We start from the raw sequence: 22,574 nt of genomic DNA on the forward strand, positions 1-22,574 counted from the left end.
CTATTTTTTCAGTCTTTTGGCTTTGTTTTATTTGTTCTTGTTGTCTTGAGAGATCATTAGTTTCTACTTGCTCAATTCTAGCCTTTAGGGATTGATTTTCGGCTATAATCTTTTGGTTTTCGGCCATAATCTTCTGGTAAACAGCCATAATCTTTTGGTTTTCGGCCATAATCTTCTGGTATTCCTTTTCAATCTGGTCATTTCTTGTGTTCAATTTGCTTATCAGTTCATTTGGTTTCTGAGCCTCGCTTTCCAGTTGCAAGATTCTACCTTTTAAGCTGTTATTTTCTTGCCAGATCTCTTCCATTTTCCTCAGAATCTCAGATTTGAACTCTTCCATAGCTTGTGAGGAGTTTTCCTTATTTGGGGAGGGTCTGGATGGTTGTTTGTTCTCCTCCTCTGTTTGCTCGGTTGTCTGGATTTTCTCTGTGTAGAAGCTGTCGAGTGTTAAAGACTTCTTTTTTTTGTTATTATTCTTTCTCTTCTGAATTTCCTGTAACTGATTAGCCATCATTAGCCCAGGAGCTTCTCAGGTTTATCCTCGCTCTCTGTGTCTGTCTGAGATCTATTGGCTCCTGGGGTCTGAGTTCTAGTTTTTTCCAAGGTCAAGCCCCCTGGTGGGCCCTCTTGCTTGATCCTCTGCTGGAGGTTTCTTTACAAGTCTCAGGGCGCTGCTTCCACAGTCGTATACCCGTCTGCACTGGTTCCCCACTTAGGCTTTAGTTCCTGGCTGTGTTTGCCTCCACCCACGCCTCTGCTCAGCCGGCACCCACGCCTCTGCTCAGCGGGCGCACGCCCAGCGTCCACTCTCTGCTCCCGCGCTCAGATTTCGCGTGCGTTCTTGACTTAATGGGGTCCTAAGTCTTGCTGCTCTCAGGAACAGGTCCCGGAGCTGCCGATGACTCGATGGGTGCCCCAAACTTGCTCTATTTCTTTTTAGCTGGGTTCGGAGCTATAGGTGAGTGTGGAGGGGGTGGTGGTGGGGCGGTTGCTCAGCTCGCGATTGAGTGAGAGCCCTTTTTAGCCTGGAACTGTGTCGATTCCACGTACCTTCCACGCTGTGCCCTGTTGTGGGGTTCCTCCGTTCGTCTGGACTTGTTTTTATGTCCCCTTGAGGAGTTTTGTGTGTTTCGGTCAGGAGAGGTTAAGAGCTGCTTCTTACTCTGCCGCCATCTTAACCCGGAAGTCTGATATCTAGATTTCTATTTGTGTCTGATTTTTCCGGAAGACCAATAATTCTCAAGTTGTCTCTTTTAGACCTTTTTTCTTGATCTATTATCTTCTCATTGAGATATTTCATTTTTCCTTCTATTTTGTCAGTCTTTTAAGTTTGCTTTATTAATTCTTGCTGTCTTGTTAGATCATTGGCTTCTACTTGCCCAATTCTAGCCTTTAAAGACTGGTTTTCAGGTATAATCTTTTGATTTTCCTTTTCAATCTGGTCTATCTGGCTCTTTATGGCTTCTAGCTCGTCATTTCTGATCTTCAATTTGCTTATCATTTCATTTGATTTCTGAACCTCAATTTCCAGTTGCAAAATTCTGCCTTTTAAACTGTTATTTTCTTGCCAGATCTCTTCATCTTTCTCATGATCTCAGATTTGAACTCTTCAAGAGCTTTTGACCAATTTTCGTTTTTTTTTGGGAAGGTTTGGATGTCTTTAATTGCTTGTCCTCCTCTATTTTCTGGTTTTTTTCTGTGCAAAAGTTATCAAGTGTTAGAGCTTTTTTACCTTGGTCTTTTTGGTGGTTATTTCTTGTGCCTTGCTTGTCATCCTTATGCTTTCTCAGCCAGAAGCCTGAATAAGGCAGGCAGACTCTCTGTGTATAGAGCTAAGGGGCAGTTTTTGCCTGAGGTTACTTTGCGAGTCTCCTGGCTTCCTCTATCTTCTGGCTTCTGTTGTCATAGGCTCCTCTCAGCTTCCCTCCTGTGCCCAAGGTATGAGCTCCCCAGCCTCCTGGGATCTCTAGTCTAGCTGTTTTCAGGGTCAAGCCCCCAGTGGTACTAGTCAGCTGCCCAGAGCCCAGAAATTGGCCCACGTTTGCTCCTCCACCCGAAGTTCTCCCCTGAGTCTCAACGAGCTGAACTGCTTCCACTGTCTGCTGCTTCTCTCATCTCCACTTCCATTCCTATGGTCTGCGCTCTTTAGCCTCCTGGGATCTCAAGTCTTGCTGTTCTCAGGGGCAAGCTCCTGGTGGTCCCAGTTAGCTGCCAAGAAGCTAGATTTGTGCTCCACTTGCTCTAACTCTGGTGCACAACTTTTGACTCTGGTACTGTGGGTGAGGTGGGGGAAGGTTGATCAGCTCATGTTTTGATGGGAGCTATTCCCCGCCCCCCCTTATAGCGTGAAATGCCCAAATCTCATGTACCTTTGATACTATGCCCTATTGTGGGGTCCCTTCTTTCATTTGGATTTGGTTTTTTTGTCCTTTGGAGGTATGCTATATGGGTCGGTGAGGAGAGTAAAGCGCCCTGCTTCTACTCTGCAGCCATCTTAACCCAGAAGTCTAGATTCCCTTCTTAATCAGAATAAACTGTAGGCTGACTTTCAGATAAAGCAGTGCTTATTTTTTCAAATGTTTTGGTATTTATGTTTACTTGTTCTCCTTCACACAAACAAATATCAGTAGGTCCCTTTGTACTTCTTATATGTACTGAGATACAATCTTCTTTAGGAGTTGGCACTTCCAACCTGGTTTCATTGGGAGCCTTGTTGGCAATAACAATCTATTCACGAAAAGCTTGAATACTTTGGTATCAAAATAGATCACAAAAGCTAATCTTTCATTTTCTTTGTTATCCGTTAGTTCAAATAACTGCTACTAATTAGCTCATACAAAGCCTTTTCCACTGCTGTTAAATTAGTAGGTTCATTCCTTATCTTCTTTTGCTGGGTTTCTAAAAAATCTTACTTTCTGTCTTAGAAGTAATACTATCTATTGGTTCCAAGGCAGAAGAGTGATAAGGGATAGGCAATGGGAGTTAAATGACTTGCTCAGGGTCACACAGCCACAAAGTGTCTGAGGTCAGATATAAACCCATAACTCCTGTCTCTAAGCCTGATTCTCACTCCACTGAGCCACCTAGCTTCCCCTACCTGCTGAGGTACTTTTGATCCAGTACCACCAAGATCAGATACAATCCACTCAATATGGTTTTTAGATGTTTTAGGAATGAAGTCTATTCCATCTAATACAGTGTATATTCCTCTTTTCTGGACTCCCAATGTTGTTGCATCTTCATTGAAATCAAGAACACTACCAAGAGAAGATTTGATGATCCCAATAAATTTATGAGTTAAGTAAACCACATCATAATGAGGTTTTGCCACATTAGTATTTTTCTCATGGCCATGTATTATACATTTTCTTTTAAATTAATATGTCAGCAGGCTCTTCACACAGCCTCTGTGTCATACACCAGTTTGTTTTTCATATTTAAATGTTTCTCTTGGTTTCTGCTTGAAGCAGTTGAAGCCAGTAAAAATGAGTTTGAACCAGTAAAAACCAGTTGAAACCTATAAAAACTGGTTTATCTAGTTCAAACCAGTGAAAACTGGATAAAATTAGTTCAGACCAAAGTAAGCAGAGGATTTAGACAAGAATGAGAGGAGAGGAAGTAAAGGTACCTAGTGTATAGAGTATTTCCAAGGAAGAGCATCACTAGTGCAGTCAAGTGAGGGTAGAATAGATAAGGATGTCTTTGTAGGCAACAAGAAAGGAGCCATTAGGGAAAGATTAAAAATAGAGAATTAAGATAATATGCTGGAGAAGATGCGAAGAAGGGATGGGATCAACGGTGCATTTTGTTGAAAGCTTTGCCTTGACAAGGATAATCACCTGTCTGTGTGAGAGATGATTAAGCAAGAGATAGCAAGACAAGATATCTGAATAATATGAAATGAAGAAGAGAGGGAGGGAGCTGTCAATGAAAGGCTTCATTTTTTTCTAATGAAATATGAAGCAAGATCCTCAGCTGAGAGAGGAGGACAGAGTAAGGAGGATACCACAGGAGACTTGAGAACAGATGAAAAGTTTGGGAATAGCCACTGTAGGGACTTTGAGATCTAAAAGGATTGCCTTGCTAAAGTGAGACTTTGACTAGATTATATAACAAAATTTGTAGTTGACTCAACATAATTTCCTTATTTTCTTCAGCTCCATTCTGCAAAGTGTGACTAGGAACAAAGGAAGAAAATGATGGAAGTAATCCTAGGTTGGGGAAAAGTAAGGAACGATCATTAATAGGAAAAGGAGGGAAAGTATTCTATTATACAGGATAGTGTAGAGTTGAACTGGTTCACTTAAGGGGTTGAGATGATAAAGGGAGATGGGTGTAGTTAGTATAACATTGATGACCTAGGAAGAACTGAGGAATAGAAGGGATTGGAGGGCCATGTTAAGATGAAGAATTGGGTTAGAGCTTACAGAGCAAAAGAAAAGATGTTTTGATAAAAGCTTATGATTAGGGACAGCTGGGTAGCTCAGTGGATTGAGAGTCAGGCCTAGTGATGGGAGGTCCTAGATTCAGGTCCAGCCTCAGACACTTCCCAGCTGTGTGACCCTGGGCAAGTCACTTGACCCCCATTGCCCACCCTTACCACTCTTCCGCCTAGGAGCCAATACACAGAAGTTAAGGGTTTAAAAAAAATTAAAAAAAAAAAAAAAGCTCATCATCAGGTAAAAGAATTTTGTGTGATGGGACCACTTAGAGTGATGACAAGATCAAGGGTATGACCATATCTGTATAAGATTATGGTGAAGTAGAGGAATAGCTCATGGGAATTCAGCAGATTGAGCAACTATGAGATTAGAATAATTGGATCATCAGTGTGCATGTTGCAGTTTCCTAGTATGAAAGTTTCTCAAATTTACCTTCTTGATTTCTCTTGCTTATTTTTGTACTTCAAAACTTCTAATCAGCTCTAGCCTTTTTATCAAGAATTTGGGATTGTCCTCTATTCCATTAAAAAAACATTCTCCATCCCACCCTCCTAGTAGAATTATATTCACCTTTGCAGGACAAGTATATTTTGTATTATAAATCTACATCTTTTACATTTTGGAATATTGTATTCCAAGGCCTCCTCTGTTTTATTAAAAAAGCTACCATGTCTTGTATGATACGGATTGTGGTTCTCTGGTACTTGAGCTTATTCTTTCTTTTTGTTTGCAGTAGTTTTTTTTTTTTTCTTTTCCCTGGAACTTATAAATATTAGCTAAGACATTCCTAGAACTTTACCTTTTGGAGTTTTTGTGGGGGAGATAACCTGTGGATGTTTTCTATTTTGCTTGGTCATCTGATAATAAATATGGTCAGTTTTCAGATACAATTTCTTGAAGTATTATGTCCATGTATCTTTTTAATCATAGTTTCCAGGGAATTCAATTATTCTTTTTTTTTTTTTTTTTTTTTTTTTTGCATTTTTAAACCCTTAACTTCTGTGTATTGGCTCCTAGGTGGAAGAGTGGTAATGGTGAGCAATGGGGGTCAAGTGACTTGCCCAGAGTCATACAGCTGGGAATTGTCTGATGCCGGATTTGAACCTAGGACCTCCTGTCTCTAGGGCTGACTCTCAATCCACTGAGCTACCCAGCTGCCTCTGAATTCAATGATTCTTAAATTATCTCTCCTTGATCTATTTTCAAGGCCTTTGTTTATGATACATGATTCAAATTTTCTTTCCTTTTTATTTAAAATTTTTGTTCTAATATTTCTTATTGCATCATAGAGTCATTTGTTTCTGTTTGTATGCTCTAATTTTCATGAAGTCTATTGAGTAAGGCTTACCACTTTCTGCTCTAATTTGTTCACTTTCCACTTTTTTTTTCTCTTAAAGCTTTCATTTCATTTTTTTGTAAACATTTCCCGCTTCATTTCTTAAAAGTATTCATTGTCTTTGTGGGAATACTATTTTTCCTTTAAGACTTTGCTTGCAGTTGCTGTGCAGTTATTCTTTTCTAGGTTAAATTTTAGATATCTCTGGGTCCATTATAGCTTTACATAGTAGTCACTGTTTTCTTCTATTTACCTATGTTCAACTTTAATTCATAATTGTAACCTTGTGCCACAGGAAGGTTCTACCTCCAGCTCCTTTTTTGGGTTGGAGGGATCAGCTCTGCTTAGTTCTCATCATTGGTCATCTAAGTCCCAGCTCTGAAGTGGGATGTGATTATGCCAAGAACCCTGGTAGATTTGGCACCTCTCTGGATCTCCTGCTCTCAGTTTCTTCCAGGCTCTACATAATAGGTTTCTGACTACAGGAAAACTTTTTCATGGGTACCTTCTGTACTCCTTGGTTTCAGATGAATACAGATATTTGTAGACCACCAGATGTGACCGTTCTCTGGCCCGTCTTTGTTTACATTAAGAGACTTCTGCCTTGTTTTTCTGTTTTGATGCTGGTTTTTCTAGCAGGTGTCTTCCTATTGCCCATGGGCTTCTGGCTGGCTGACTGAAGTCATTGTAATTTCTTCTTTTATTTCTTGATCTTTAGATTCTTTTTCAGAATGGTGCTATTTTTAGGTTTTTGCTAGAGTAGGTATGTGGGAGTTAAGTTGCCTGCCTTTGTTCAAGCAGCTATCTTCCAGCTTAGCTAAATTTGGAGAAATTAATCATCCAATGTTGGCTATAAGGTAATAAAGTTTGTTTTTTGTTTTCTTATTTTTGGCTATAGCAACTCATGATGTACATTTGATTAAGATTTAGAAAGGATTTCAGTGTATTAGTTGAATAAACACCCATGACTGCAGATCACAAATCTGTTAAAGAATTGAAATCTCTATATATGGATAAATAATAAATTACAAAAATTAATTGAGAATGAATTTTGTATTTTTTGCTCTAATTTATTCTTACTAGAATCTTCAGTCATTATAGATAAAAGAAAATTTCTAATGTGTTTTGACTAACACTAATATTTTGAATTTTATTTCAAGAATCATTAAATAACTAGACATTTAGCTTGTTAGTATGCACATCTCATTTTTTATCACATACCTATTTATTGTAAATCTAATTTTGTCTCATTCAATCACTATTCCTCTTCTGAATTTGAACTTGTGATAAAAACTTATTGTGATCTAGTTTTATTTTAAAACATTATTGTTCCCCAAACTAGAGCAATAAAATTATTGTTTAAAAAGGTAATATTTACAAGTAAAAAAGTATTTTAATTCTTTTAAAAATAAATTCTTTATGTCTTTTGTTTTCGTATTGCATAAATTTTCCACTATATCCCTCCTTCTTCCCTTCCCAGAGAGACTTCCCTTATAATGAAAAAAATTTTTAAAAAGGAAAAAAAAGGAATATCAGTCAAATCTATCAATAGATTGAAAAAAAATCCAACAATCTATACAATGGTCCACTTGCAAGGATTCACCTATTCATTCTTTTACAAAGAAGTTGGGGGACATTTGTTTTCTTATCTCTTCTTTGGGACCAAGCTTGTTCTTAGTAATTTAGCAACATTCATGTTCAAGTGTTTTGTAACGATTATTCGTTTTGTTATGCTATTTCTATTGTGTTTATTGTTTTCTCAACATTGGTAAATTTTACTTCTTTTTTTTAAGTATATTAGATTTCCCCCCCAATACATTGGTTGATTTGGCTGAATTATTTTTCTCTTCCTCTTTTCCTTTTTCTTTTTAAAAAATTCTTTATTATAAGGAGTAGGGATATGAGGAAATCCAGGTTGCCTAAAAGCAAAAGATATCAATAAAAATCTATTTTTTCAAAGTGTGTGTATATATATACATATATATATATAATGAATATAATAAAATGCTATCAAGATGACCAAGTTAAATAAAAGAGCAAAAGGAAATATATTGGCACATCTTATATAATGAGTGATTGGGAAATGATCATGAGGTTATTTTCCTTAAATATTTCTATTCTTACTGAATTTTAAAGGTTTGTTGTATTGTGTTTTTTTTTCCCCAGTGGGGATCAGCAGTATACTTATGTTATAAGAAGTCTGTGGCAAAAACTAATACTATATCCTACAAAGCTGGTAAGTATCTTACAAGTTTTTATAAAGTATTGCATCTTAGTTAATTTATTGAGTAGTTAGCAGAATATTACTTTAAAAGAGTAATGTTGTTTCTAAGTCTGATTTATTTATTGATTGATTTAAGTATTTAATTTTTTTAGAAAAATTTTCCATGGTTACATGATTCATGTTTTTGCTTTCCCCTTTGCCCCGTCTTTCACCTCCCCCATATCCATGTACATTTCCACTGGTTTTAACATGTGTCATCAATCAAGATCTAAGTCTGATTTAAATCAGTATAAATCTTCTACTTGGTAAATGTTTAATTTTTTTAGTAGTTTTTATTTTTCCACATTTTAACTAATTCATTGGACTTCTCCCATCCTCCCCCAAAAAACTTTTTAAAAAATGTTATATTAATATTAATTGGAAATCTCATTTATAGTATGTATCTATAATCATAATGGTTGATGGTCATGTGACATGAAACCTTTGACTTAGATGTGTGCTTCTACATTTGTAAGAGAATATTTTAGTTCCCTAAAGATTTAGTTTTATCATCTTAATGATTATCTTATTTTTCCAAAAGATAAATACACTTAGTACTTTAGTGGCTCCATGATTTCAACAGTGTATGTTCCTTCTACTAATGCAAATTAAATCGTTTCCTGAGGAATTCTCATCTGTGTCTTTTCCATAAATCTTCAACATATTGTAGTACTTTCTTTCGTTCTTTTTAGTTTTTCATTCTCATATGACTGACCCAGATTATTTTCAAGTTGAAAATAGTATCAATAAGTTTCTATTATTTAGGAATCTTTCTTTGAAATTTCTCTGGGAATTGATTCCTTAAAGCCATTAAAATTGCTCCTATTGACACTGATTTCTCCTGTATACATTTGGTCAGGTTTCATTGTCTTTTCTCATTTCAACTTCTTAATTGCCCTTATCACTTCCCCAAGTGTACCAGATCCTGAAGTGATCCAAATGCGGTGGTTCTAGTGATGAGAATAAAATGCTGTACCAGAGGTAGATTTATTTTATACCTTTTGTCCTTTCAGATTCATCTACAAGTTCTCTTTGTATAATCTATCTTTAGCTTGGGACATCTCACACAAAGCTTTACTTTTTCTTTAACTGCTTTTCAATGCCTTGTGTAGTGATAACTATTTAGAGTTTCATGTTGCTCCCCTCCATGATATTTTACAAATGAACTTGGATGAGAAATGGTGTTTTTCCTGAGTTTCATTCCCCTTTACTTGTCCAAAGGGTTAAATATTTTCTGATCTAGGTAATATCTAAGTTGTCTTGGCCTCCTTGTTATAAAGACTTTTTTGGATTGTTAAAAACTTCTCTAAGAAATAACAATGGTGTATGTTTTTACTTTTACCCATTTCCCATTTTTAAAAATAGACAGATTGTTTAAACACATCAGTTTGGAGCTACTATAACCACACTGTGTGTCTTCTTGTCTTTAACCTTCTCATTTGATGTTTACCCTGACCTCTGTTACCAGTCAAAAACCTGATTGTACACCAATAGCCTATTCTGAAGTAACTGCTACATCTGTAATTTTCCATCTAAGTCAACTTGTTTAAGTCAACTTCATTTTATGGTGTTATCTGGTACTTGACTATATTTACTGTCTCACAACCAAAAATAAAAAAAAATCATATGTATAGACATTAGGTTTTTTAGTAGTTAATTACCCTTTGACTTCTTTCGTCTCTTAATCCTGGATTGTATTTTCCAAAATTTTTGCCAATCCCTTTACCCAGTTTCACATTAAAGTCACAAAGTATATTTTGATTTAGCTGGAAGATTTTATTGAATTTTTTGACGATTTTCTCTACTTAAGATATGGTGATATTTGAAAGTTGGAAGCAACCTTAGAAATCATCGATAGTCCAATCTTCTAATTTTACAGATGAGGAAACCAAGTCCTAGAAGAGATAAGCAAATCAGCTAGAGCCATAAAACTTTATACCAGGATTTGAACCCAAGTCTTCTGACTCTAAACCCAGCATTGTTTTTCCTATTCTCTGCTTTGTATTTTCCCTATAATGAATGTTGGACTATAAACTGGAATATCTTTGTATTAATCTATTTTGCTGGTGTTCAGCATCAAAACTGGAAAGCAAGATGATCAAGTATTCCATGTAATGATGTGTAGGAGGACATTAACTCTGCCAACTCTTTTATTCACTTCTGCAAAGAGACCCTGTCAGCCATCCTCCAGACTTCAGCTCTTATGCTTACAATATAAATGATTTAGTTCTTCCCTAATTAACTCATATGATTTTTGACCTGTGGCCAGTTTCTAGAGTAGCAACTGTTGAATTAATATTGGACATTTTAAACATTGTATGATTCTTAACCTCCTCTCTCTTTTGCCCTCCTCCCACCTTCATTGTGATAACAGAAGGGAGCCATATAGGATTAAAAACCATTTTGTTGTTTTGTCCATTTTGTAGATTGCCATGACCAAACAAAAAATCAATTATCTTGTGGTCATTTTTTTTGTCAAGGAAGCTCTAAAAACTGAGGTTTTTTTGTCCTTGGACACAGTTTGTTGATAAGTTCATATTCTAAGGTTTTCTAACATGATGGAGTTTACCAGATGGCATCTTACTGTTTTAGACTTTCACAACCCAGGATCACTTCTTTACCCTGACTCAGTCCCCATTAGAGTTAGACTTCTTAGAGTTATTTTTTAATATATAATTGATACATCTTGAACTACATTCTATTTAAATTGTAATTGAACCTCAACAGGCCTAAATGCTTTTCTCCTGAAAAACTTCTTCAAAAACACTGTGCCAAAAAAGAAAAAAAAATTATGAAACTGGAAACTAAAAGAAGCATGGGAGCCTTAGCATGAACTGGTTAATTAACAAATATTTATTAAGTGCTTTCTATGTTTCAGGTGCTGGACATAGAAATAGAAAAGTGAAATAGTTCTTGCTCTCAAGAAGCATAGATTTAGTAAAATAAGGCAGAAGGGGCTAGGATATGACATAGCATGAAATGAACAGCATATATAATGACTACAATAATGTAAATGAAAACAACTCTTTTAAAAAACAGTTGAAATCTAAGTATAATGAGCAATTCTAGTCTTAGAGAACTAATTGATCATTGAAACACTTATCCTTTCAAGTAAAGACTATGATTGTCAAATATGGCATATTCTATCAGAACAGTATCACTATGTACTATTTGATTTTGCTTAAATGATATTCTTTTATGAGGGGAGACAATAATAGCAGGAGAATTAAGGAGATGTTACTGTAGTATAAAACAAAAGGCAACAATAAAACTTAAATAAAAAAGTTTTTTAAAGAAAAAAAACTTTTTCTCTAAGCCTACCTTCCTAGTTACTAGAGGCAAGATAGCATTTAATCCATTCCCAAGATAAAAACATCAAATTTCACACCAGATTGGCTATTGCTTATTTCATGATTTTTTTGGTAGTTATCAATTTTTCTCTCTCTCTGGTCTATCTCTATCTCCAGTCTTCTTGGCTTCTTTGATTCTTGCACCACTTCTATTTAGTCAGTCTTAGGTGCTATAACTAAAGCCATCTTTCTGACTAGCTGATGGTTACTTTATCACCCTCACCTTAAAGCCCTAGCTTCTATCATCTTCATCATTAACCTTCTTGTCTTTGGCTTTAAGACCTTCTTACTGATCAGCCCAGAGTAACATCTTTCTGAATTTTCTTACCCTTTTCTCCATCCTTTTCATACTGACCTACTTGTCTTGCCCTTAAGTCTGGTTTCCAATTTCCAGCTCTACATTCCTTCTCTTATGTACTTTTGTACTACTCTTGTTCTTATATACTTATACTCTTGATCTATAAGAATCTTCTGCTTTCTTTTTACTACTTTCATTGAACCCAATAGTAGTTTTCCATTGCTTTTCAAATTACCTAATGAAGAGTTTTTAAAATCTCCATAGGTAGAATCTCTCACAACCAAAATCTCTTGCTACCACCCACCTAACATTCTTCAGTGGTCAGATAGCTGCCCTTATTCATCCCATCCCAAATCATAGAATATGTTGTTAAAACCATCAGGAAAAAAAAATCTTTCATGAGTTACTCTAAGTAATCTATACTTATTATTTTAATGATTATTTAATAAACATGTAACTAAATTGCTCTACTTGATTATCTTTTATATGTCTGCGTTTATGGTTTTGTATACACACAAAGAAACATGTAAAAAACACTCATGTGGATCTGTTATCTCATCAATTTGGGTATTTACCTCAGTGATTCAGATTGCAAGCCTGCCTGCCCATCCTGTAAAACACCTCTCCATACTTATGTCCTTCCCTTTATTGAAGATATATATGAATATATGTACACAAACAGCATAAACACAAATTCATGTAATTTTAGATCTAGATTTAGATCTAGAAAAAACTTTACATATGAAAGTTTCCAAGTTCAGGGAGCCAATTTTCTCCTTTATTTGAACTTCCCACAGTATTCTTTACTTTTTTTACACTAAGTACTTGTTAAAAGTTATTGCCTATCCATTAATGGGCAAACCTTTTAAAGGGGGGCCAAAGGAAAGGAAATGCTCATCTGTCAGTCTGTTTCTAAGGCAACTCTTTCAAAGTTTCATTGTATTGTATCCTACTCATTGTATTTGTCAGATTAGGAATAATGTTGAGAGGCGAGATAGAACATTTCAGGGGGCCACATCTGGCCAGCGGGCTGTAGTTTGCTCATCACTGACCTATACTATTCAGAGACAGTACCTAGGGAAGCCCATGTTGCCCAGGATGTTAAAAAGATCTTCAAATTCCTCTTGTAATATCTTCTCCATAAAATTTTCCCAAGGCAATTAGGAGCTAATGAACCAATCTAACCTACTTTGCTTCTTCTGGACCCCTTAGTTAATTATAATTCTTAGATATAATAGAATTTATAATCTTTTTAAAATCCACTTTCCTGATTCCACAGCCCTTTTCTTTCTGTTTTTATGAAAATATTTTCTTTTATCTGCTTTATAAGATGAACATTTGGTTCATGGGACCTGTCTTACCATGCTTAGAAGAAAGGAATGAATTTTGAAATAGATACAAGCTTGTAGCCAAGTTGAAAATATATGTTAAAGATAGAAATATATTTTTATGATTAAAATTCAAACAGAGATTAATTAGGTGGGGCCAGATAATCATGTGACCTCTCTCTCTTGCCTTTACTTATAAATAATTATAAATTAACATACAGTCTTCAGAAAGAATTTTAATCATAACAACTTGAAGACAGAGGCAGGGACACATATACCCCAAACTAAAGGGCCATTTCTTTTTTCATATTTGTTTTAGCTCCTAGAATATAGTTGGTACATGATAAATAATAAGCAGTCCATTCATATTAAGAATATATAGGGTTTATAGAAGTTTAGTTTTATAAAATTCTATTAAAGTATCATAGGATGAATTTTATCAAATGTTTTGACCATTTAACATCCAAATTAGGAAGGAATGAGTTCAGTAATTTTTGATGACTATTGAAGCCTTTCTTTTTTCTTTCTTTTTTTTTTTAAAGGTTTAATATGCAGATATCCTGAAGAAAACTATGAGTCATTCCCATTACCAGAATCAGTTCCCCTCTTTTGTTTACCAATGGGGGCAACTATTGAATGTTGGCCATCAAATAACAAATACCCTCTTCCTATTTTTTCTACATTTGTGTTAACTGGAGCTTCTGCTGAGAAGGTACTAAGTCATTGTAGCAAATTATAGCTATGAATTTTGTGTAAATTTGCAAGTCTTTAGTTTCTACTCTGTAGCAATACAAAATTTACAGAAAAACAACTGGTAAAATTTAAATAATTATAGATAATTCTGTTTAACTCTTATTAACATGTGGTTGATAAATAATAGATTAGTAGTGAATGGTTTTGATAATTAGATAAGCACTGGAGCCTGGAATACCTGGGTTCAGGTTCTATCTCATATACTAGGTATGACCAATAACCTCTTAGTGTTCCAGGCAACTCTAAGACTGTTAAATTGCAAGTGAGTTGCTTATCTGTGTGGATGGAGTTTCCATGATGGAAGTTCCTTAAAGTAATGAAATCATAGTCTAGACCAAAAAAAAAAAAAAGAGTAAATAAAGCAACAGATATTTCTAGATATAGTGAAGAAATAATTTTATTCTGTCTCTCCAAGTTCTTCTATACTGATATAAGTTTTTACAGTCACATGTTGTTCCATTAAGACTATCTAGCAACGATCGCATACTTCATTGACATAAAAAATGGCTGATAAATTGACAAAAATATTAGCAGAATCTAGAACTCCACTTTTACTGTTTCCGATTCCCTTCCCATGATGTGAAATTGTTTCCATGGGTCACTTTAAAAAAAATTTTTTTTGTCAGGCAGCTTTCATTCTTTAAAAAAAAAAAAAACAATTACAATATAACTTTTCTTAGGAGTCCAGAGCAATCAATTGGGAGAAAAAAAAGATATTTAATATTCCCAGAATATTTTTATATTTCACTTGCATTAAGGAATATGAAAACATACATGTCACCAACATTAACTATTTTGCAGGTCTATGGTGCTGCTATTCAGTTTTATGAATCATACCCAGAAGAGAATCTCACAGAAAAACAAAGATCTCATTTGGGATTATCATCTTCTACAGAGGGGAAATCTGATAGCTCCAAAACAGTTCACACTAATAAATGCATCTGCCTACTGTCTCACTGGCCTTTCTTTGATGCCTTCAAGAAGTTTCTGACTTTTCTATATCGCTATTCTATCTCTGGACCTCATGTCCTTCCAATTGAGAAGTAAGTTGGGAATTGTTTTGGTTCTGATTTTAACTTTCATTACACTCACCATACAGTTTTTGTGTTTGCAAGTTAGCCAGATTTCATATGGCAAATAGGTCTCTTGGTGTAACATTTCCTAAATATGTAATTCTGTTGTTTTAATTTCATGTCATCTAAATTCTAGCATTTAAATAATAGAATTCTATGTTTAGAAAGGGTTACATCAAGGGATCTGTTTCCAGGTAAAAGACAGTATAGAACAGCAAAGGTGACCTCATTCTTATGAAGACCTGGTTCATATCCACCAGGGGCACAGCTTTGAGTTCCAGAATTTCTTAAAAGGTGGTGAAAATGAGCTTGTCACTCTCTTTCTTCCATCATTTCCGAGTATGCTCCTTCTGGAGATCTGTTGATGCATTCAACTGAACTGGTGCCAGAGGGGATCCTCATGGAATCCCTGAGAAGCCAGAAAGCCAGAGATTAGAGACTGAGGAAGTTTTGGATTTGGGACTGGGACTGTGTTCTTTAGGAATGGATCTAAACTATGAACTCAATCCCCTTTTCCTCCCCAGAAACTGATGTGTCCAGAAGGGAGAGTGAAACTATGCCTTCCATCTGTTGGGAGAATAAATTTCTGTATTTGTGATTATACCATCTGAAGTGAAGATTCCTTTGTAAAAGCAAAATAGTAATATTAATAATAATATTAATAATTCTTGGGCAAATTCCTGTATCTCTCCATACTCTAGGCAGCCCTCTGAGAAAGAGCACATGCAGAGCAGGTGCCAGTCCGCATCAGAAGATGGGTTTTTTTCATCTGGAATTCCCTTTACCAATAAAATCACAATCTGCCAGAAAGTAATTTCAAGGACTATTGCTGTTTTGTTTTAGTAGTAGGACTATTTTTGTTATCTATAACTGTCAAAATCAAATGAATATGTATTTCTTCCATTTGTTCTGTAACCAATGCTTTTTAAAAATCCCAAGCTAAAATATGTTGCCTCTTTTTACATGTGCCATGGTCTGATGGCAAAATCACAGGATTCAGAGTCAGGACTAAGGTTCAGATCTCACCTGTCACATCCTACCTGCTTGATGTTGACAAAGCCACTAACCTCTCTGTGCCTCAATTTTCTCATCTGTGAAAATGAAGTTTTTGTACTGATGGACTCCAAGGTTTATTCATGATTGTATGACCCTGTGATGTATAATAGACATTGAATTGTATTTGATTTTTTCCTTACCCACTTAAATATTACACATCAAAAATAAATTACTTGGGTAAAGTTTACATTTGATGAAACTAAATTAAGTAAGTGTAATAGCTTACATTTATGTAGTATTTTACATTCTTGCTTTTCCCACAACAACCTTTTCAGGTTAATATTCCAACCTCATTATTATTGTCCCCATTTTATAAATGAGCATACTGAGACTCATATGATTTCCTCGGAGTCATATGGCTGCTAAGTGGCAGAGAAAGAGCTTACTTTTAGTTAGGTATTCTGACATCCAAGGCCATATTTTTCTACCATATCATATAGCTTTCCTAAATTATTTGCAAAAGGATCTTATACAATTAATCTACATGTCTTTGTTCTGTGTTTATCATGCTATTTGTCATAAAGGCTTTTGTGAATTTTAAAGCACAGGACCCCAAATGATCCAGTTTTCACTATACAGTGATTGAATTGTCATGTGGGAGTTGACATATCTTTTCTCCAAGTTTGCCTTGCCTCACATTTGTCTGCTTTCTTCATCTACCTTTTTCCTAGATATTCATGCAAATAATTTAGGTCATTGAGGGCCTGGTGCCTCTTATTCTCCTGTATTATAATAGTATTTATTAACAATTTTATTTGATGCTTTATTGTGACATTGAAATGACTGAGTACTCAGAGATTCTGACAGTGGGGACAGAAGCTCTAGTCAGCTTTTCTGAGCCACTGAGCTTTTGAGTAAGGTCTCAAGAATGAACTATGTGTTTATTGTCTGCAGACTAACCAACCTAGAGTAGTTGGAACAGGCTCATCACCAATGTGAGATGATGCATTTATCATTCACAACAGCTCTCCATGATCATTTATTATAGAGAAATGATATTGTGATCTGTCTGTTGATACAGTACTCAGGTTGACAAAATTACAGACTTTTGAAATATAATTGCAAATACAGTTTTCTATTCTACTAGTTAGTCAATTCCTTAAGGGCAAGAATGAGTTTTAGTCATCTTTATATACCCCATAGCATCTAATTCATAACAATAACTAGCATTTTATGCTATACTTTTAAGGTTTGCAAAGAGTTTTACAAATATTAACTAATTTTATCTTTGCATCAACCCTGGGAGGTAAGTCCAATTATCCCTATTTTATAGAGGAGGAAGTGAGGCAGGCAGAAGTTAAATTAATTGTCTAGTGTCTGTATAAGGATTTGAACTCAGATATTGTTTATTCCAGATGCAGAATTCCTTGCCCATGACAAGTAACTAACATATATTTCTCAAACAAATGAATTTTCATTGTGATGATTTATAATGAGTTCAGTTGTATTTACAGTTCTACAACTGAAATTATTCCTATGGTAGAAGAGGAAAATGTTTTTGTATATTTTTACAAATATATACACAATATAAAAATAAACCTATGAAATAAGCATTAATATCTTTCTTGATAAGGATTTTTCATCTTCTTTTATTTCTGTAGAATATAAATCAAAATCTATTCATAGAGATGAATTTTTTTTCCTGTGAGAAAAAAAAAGTAATAAGAATTTTAGAATCTATTCCCTGATAGTAGAAGGTAAAAATCAGTCAGGAAACATTTATTAAGTGCCTTTTGTATGCCAAGCAGTTCTATTGATACAAAGAAAAACAAAAGACTATTCCTGCCCTCAAGTTGTTCAGAAACCAACACATGAAAGAGACAACACATGAAAAAGGACGTGGGGGAAGCTGAAGGAAGAAGGGAAGTTCCTGATTCAATAAGACCAAGGCAGGGATTTGGGGGGAGTTTTAGGGTTGTTGTGATCTTGCATTGGGCTGAGATTCTGGAGAGACTCAGCTGAAGTCCAGCTGAAAAATAATATGAGATGGTTGCCCTGCCTACATATCCTATTTAAATAGAAGATCTGGGAGTAATTTGATTTTTTTCAGGGAAGTTGAATATTTTAAAAATAATAATAATAATAAACATTTCTATAGTGTTTATTTATGATGATTATCTCATTTGATCTTCACAAGAATCCTGGGGAAGAGGCACTTGCCCAGAGTCACACTAGTATCTGAGGTCATACTTGAACTCAAATCTTCTTGATTCCATGCCCAGTGCTCTGTGCACTATGGTGCCACCTGGTTGCCCATTCATTATGCAGAATTAGTCTTTTACTCAATCATACTCTTAAAAGGTTGATTGACTTTTAAGAAATGAATAGTTAACTTTTTCCCATATATATGGATGCTTACCGAGAATGGTCACTGAACAAAACATGTTGCACTCACATACTCGCTGCTTCAGCCCTCAGTTGCAAGGTGAACTACAAACCTTTCTGCCCCTATGCTGACAGCAACATGGCCAACTTTTTGTTCCTTTGTTCACCAAACATAGACTTCTAGATTGGACCTGGAGGCGAGTCTCATCTCTCATTTTTCAGTGTACAGAAATTAAAACTGAGAGGAGTGAAATGGCCTGCCCAGGGTCACAAAGTTAATAAGTATTTGAAGCAGATTCTACCTCAGGACTCCATAACTCCAATATTTATGAAATTCCTACTATGCACTCTAAGAGATGCTGGGAGGAAAATACAACAAAAAATAAGGCATTGTCTAAATAATTGTTGTATGTAGATTATTGGTAATATGCTAAAAATAATTTTGTATCTCCATGCAACTGGTGGAAAAAATGGAGCTAGTATTTTGACAGTATAGATTTTGTGATATAACAGGTCCACAGGAATTTTTGACTAATGACAAGATTTACATAGGGTGTTAATCTGTACTTTATAGAATAAAATGCTTCAGAATTAAATTTTTCTTGGGCTAATATTTTTCTCTTTTTTCCTTTTAGGCATATTTCACATTTTATGCACAAAGTTCCTTTTCCATCTCCTCAGAGGCCACGCATTTTAGTTCAGGTAAATCTTGATTTGTATGTTATTATGTAAATATATTCTGTTTTGTAAAAATTTAAGTAATAAATTTTAAACTGAAGTTTGGATACTGATAAGTGCCCAGTTTTGTGATGTTGTCTAAAATTGCATAAACCACTTTTTCATACTTCTAAATTGAACTAATATTAATTTCCTGTTAAAAGATTAAAGCATGATGACAAAGAGATGAATACTCAGAAAGGAAAAAATATATTTTACCATAATAATTTATTTGATGTTTTAAAATGTATATTAATTATAATAGTATTTAAGAAAATTATTAGGGAGCAAAAGGAAAATGGCTATAGTAAAAGGAGAGGGTAAAGAATGATAGAAAAAAGTGACAGTTAAAATAGTTTCCTTAAAATTTTTGTGTACTAATTCCAAGTATCCAACTGCAAACCCTTCTTGCAAATCCTTGCAAAACTTAACTTAGAGTACTTAGTTATTGATATTAAATGAGAAAAGAGAGTTTTTGATGGCACCATCATTACTCTTAAGCATATTTGCTCTGTGATGTGACTTTTTTTAAAAATCAGTTTAGAGTTTTGGAATGACTTTAGTATTTCCTATACCTTCTTTGCCATTAATGAAGGATTCATTCAAAATATTGTTACTCTAAATCTATTACAGTTATCACCACATGATAACCTTATTCTTAGTCAACCCGTGTCTTCACCTCTTCCTTTGAGGTAAGTAAAACTACATTTTCACATAAGTTAAAATTTAAACAATTTTAAATGGTCATTATCCAGTGAGGTATCTTTTTTTCAATTGTTCTCTACTAGAATATATTAAATTTGATATATCAGTGAAAATATTTTGCTTTAACTTTTTTTTTTATTTTAAACCCTTAACTTCTGTGTATTGACTTATAGGTGGAAGAGTGGTAAGGATAGGCAATGGAGGTCAAGTGACTTGCCCAGGGTCACACAGCTGGGAAGTGTCTGAGGCAGGATTTGAACCTAGGACCTCTCGTCTCTAGGCCTGGCTCTCAATCCACTGAGCTACCCAGCTGCCCCCTTTTGCTTTAACTTTTTATTGAATCCAAGTCCCTCAGCGTTAATCTTGAATAATTTTTATGTCATGTAGAAGAACTATTAGTAAAAACAATGAATATTTTATCTATTATGAAATGTTTTTAGTTCAAAATATTTTCTATTTCATATGTCCAAATGTTTTTAAAAATGTATTGCCTTGTTTTAATATCCACCCAAAAGTTGCAAATTCTACATTTCTAAATATAATTTGAAATATAAAAATATAAAAAATTATAATTCTGGTATTGCAGATCAACAGAACAATATACTTCATCATTTTATGAATTTAGAAAAATGATGAAATGTGTTTTTCTGTCATGTATAGTACCTTGAAATTCAATTAGCAACTTAGTTTTCTAGTCATAGAGATGTAGAAACAATGTAATTAAGCTATCATGTCAGGAGAAAGAGCTACTTATATTTTTTACCTTAGTTTTAAAAGAATTGTAAAAGGTCTCATTAATAACTTAGTTTGTATCTGTTATCAGTTTATAGCTCTGATTCCACATTTTGTGATGAAAGTAACTATTAACTAACAATATTTTCTTAATAAATTATTTTATTGTAAATCAATATTTTGCAAATATAAAGTATTTTATACATATTTAAAAATAAGAAAACAGTCTAACAGTTGCATTGCCATACATTTGTATGTTTTATGTATTTAAAAACTTATGTTTAAATGGAATTATATTTTAAATTCAGTAGAGGAACTTGATGTTAAAAGAAATTATTCACCAAATCTTTTTGTAATGGAAATAATCACACCTAGTATATTTAGTAAATCCAAATTTTTATTTATTGATTTGTTTTAAATGAGTGATATACCTTTATTGCTAGAAATTGAAATTGGGATATATATATATATGTAATATATATGCCATATCCAAAATAAGTTTTTTACATGCTCTGTCTCTGCCATCTAACTGAAGCATTGCTTTTTATTTATTTTTATTGTAAAGGTATTTTATTTTATGAATTACATGTAATTATAATTTTTCAAATACATTTTCTGAAATTATGTGATCCAAATTGTCTCCCTCCCTCCCTTCCTGGAGCTGGTAAGCAACTTAATTTGACTTATACATGTATTATGCAAACCATATTTCCATACTGTTCATTTTTGTAAGGGAGTACTCCTATAAAAACCAAAGCCTCCAAATAAAAACCCAAATAAGTGAAAAATTATATGTTTTGACCAACATTCCTACTCCAACAGTTCTTTCTCTGAAGATGAATAAATAGCATTCTTTATCTTAAGTCCTTCAGAATTGTCCTGGATCATTATATTGCTGAAAGTAACCAAGTCTTTTACAGTTGGTCATTCCACAATATTGCTATCACTGTGTACATTGTTCTCTTAGTACAGCTTATTTCATTCTGCATCAGTTCATGTACGGCTTTCCATCCTGTCCATCATATCTTATAGCACAAAAGTATTCCATCACCATCATATACCACACTTTGTTCAGCCATTGCCCAATTGATGGATATCCCATCAATTTTCAATCCTTTGCCACCACAAAAAGAGCTACCATAAATATTTTTGTTAAAGTAGATCCCCCCCCTTTTTTTAATCTGTTTGGTATACAGACCTAGGACTAAAGCACAGATTTTTAAAGCAAGCTCCTTTATTTAATCAAGATCTTCAAGGTAGATCTTTTTTCATATAAATTAGATGAGTGACCCTTCTCCTTAGTAAAAATTATACAGAAGAGATTAGTGATTTTGAAGCCACAGAAGCACTAAATTGTTTTCATTGTGAGTTTAAAAACATAATAGCAGAAACCAGTATGCTTTCATTAGATTTAAAACTGTATCAAATGCACAGGATTTTTACCCAATCAATATTTGCTTTTTTCATCTTTGATCTTTCAGACAAATTTTGTGAATTTCTTCTTTGATATTTATTTGTGGTCCTTGTTTTTATCTTTGTTAACAGTGGTGGCAGGTTTTCAACCCTTCTACAAAACTTGGGCCCTGAAAATGCCGTAACACTACTTGTGTTTGCAGTAACAGAACATAAAATTCTCATCCATTCACTGCGACCTTCTGTCCTGACTAGTGTGACAGAAGCATTAGTATCTGTATGTATGAATTTCTTATTGATTTTTAGTTTTTAAAAAACTTTTTTAGGTAATTTTACTCTTTTAATGTTTTTCACTTGAAGATATGGAATGGTTGTTCTAAATGTACTTGGAGGAATATTTTATCAGAAACAGCTAGATTTATATGGAAAAGATTTGGGAATCTGGATGCACTACAGGCTCAGAAAAGGCAAATAGTATGATATGGCAGCCAGAAAGTCTTCTCCTCTCCTAGGCTACAGACTATCCATAAAGAAAGGAGATTATACATAGAGTCAAAACTGCCCTGATCAAATTACATCTGGATTATTGTGTTCCAATCTAAACACCATGTTATAGGATATTTAAAGATTGAATGTGTCCAAAGAAAGATAGAGTCATGAGAGGACTAGAAAACATTCTAAATAAGAGTTATCTAGGCTGGACAAGATAATTGTCTCATGTATTAAAGGACTGTCACATGGTAGAATCAATTAGTCAACAAGCATTTTATTTATTAAGCTCTC

At 34.3% G+C, this 22,574-nt stretch overlaps 1 protein-coding gene and 1 pseudogene across 3 annotated transcripts in view; one reads left to right on the forward strand and one right to left on the reverse strand.

Annotated features, from left to right (window-relative positions):
- Window positions 1-3,375, reverse strand: part of LOC123236618 — a 15,047-nt pseudogene extending 11,672 nt beyond the window's left edge.
- DENND4A (DENN domain containing 4A) overlaps window positions 1-22,574 on the forward strand; it is a 100,995-nt gene that overhangs the window by 22,220 nt on the left and 56,201 nt on the right. For all 3 annotated transcript variants that reach the window (XM_044665340.1, XM_044665341.1, XM_044665342.1), the window contains exons 3-8: window positions 7,945-8,014; window positions 13,560-13,729; window positions 14,572-14,813; window positions 18,860-18,926; window positions 19,575-19,633; window positions 21,924-22,068. In XM_044665340.1, the coding sequence (XP_044521275.1) occupies window positions 7,945-8,014; window positions 13,560-13,729; window positions 14,572-14,813; window positions 18,860-18,926; window positions 19,575-19,633; window positions 21,924-22,068 (753 nt within the window). The remainder of the gene's footprint in view (window positions 1-7,944; window positions 8,015-13,559; window positions 13,730-14,571; window positions 14,814-18,859; window positions 18,927-19,574; window positions 19,634-21,923; window positions 22,069-22,574) is intronic.

This window comes from Gracilinanus agilis, chromosome 2, assembly GCF_016433145.1.
Source record: "Gracilinanus agilis isolate LMUSP501 chromosome 2, AgileGrace, whole genome shotgun sequence".
Taxonomy (NCBI): Eukaryota; Metazoa; Chordata; class Mammalia; order Didelphimorphia; family Didelphidae; genus Gracilinanus; species Gracilinanus agilis.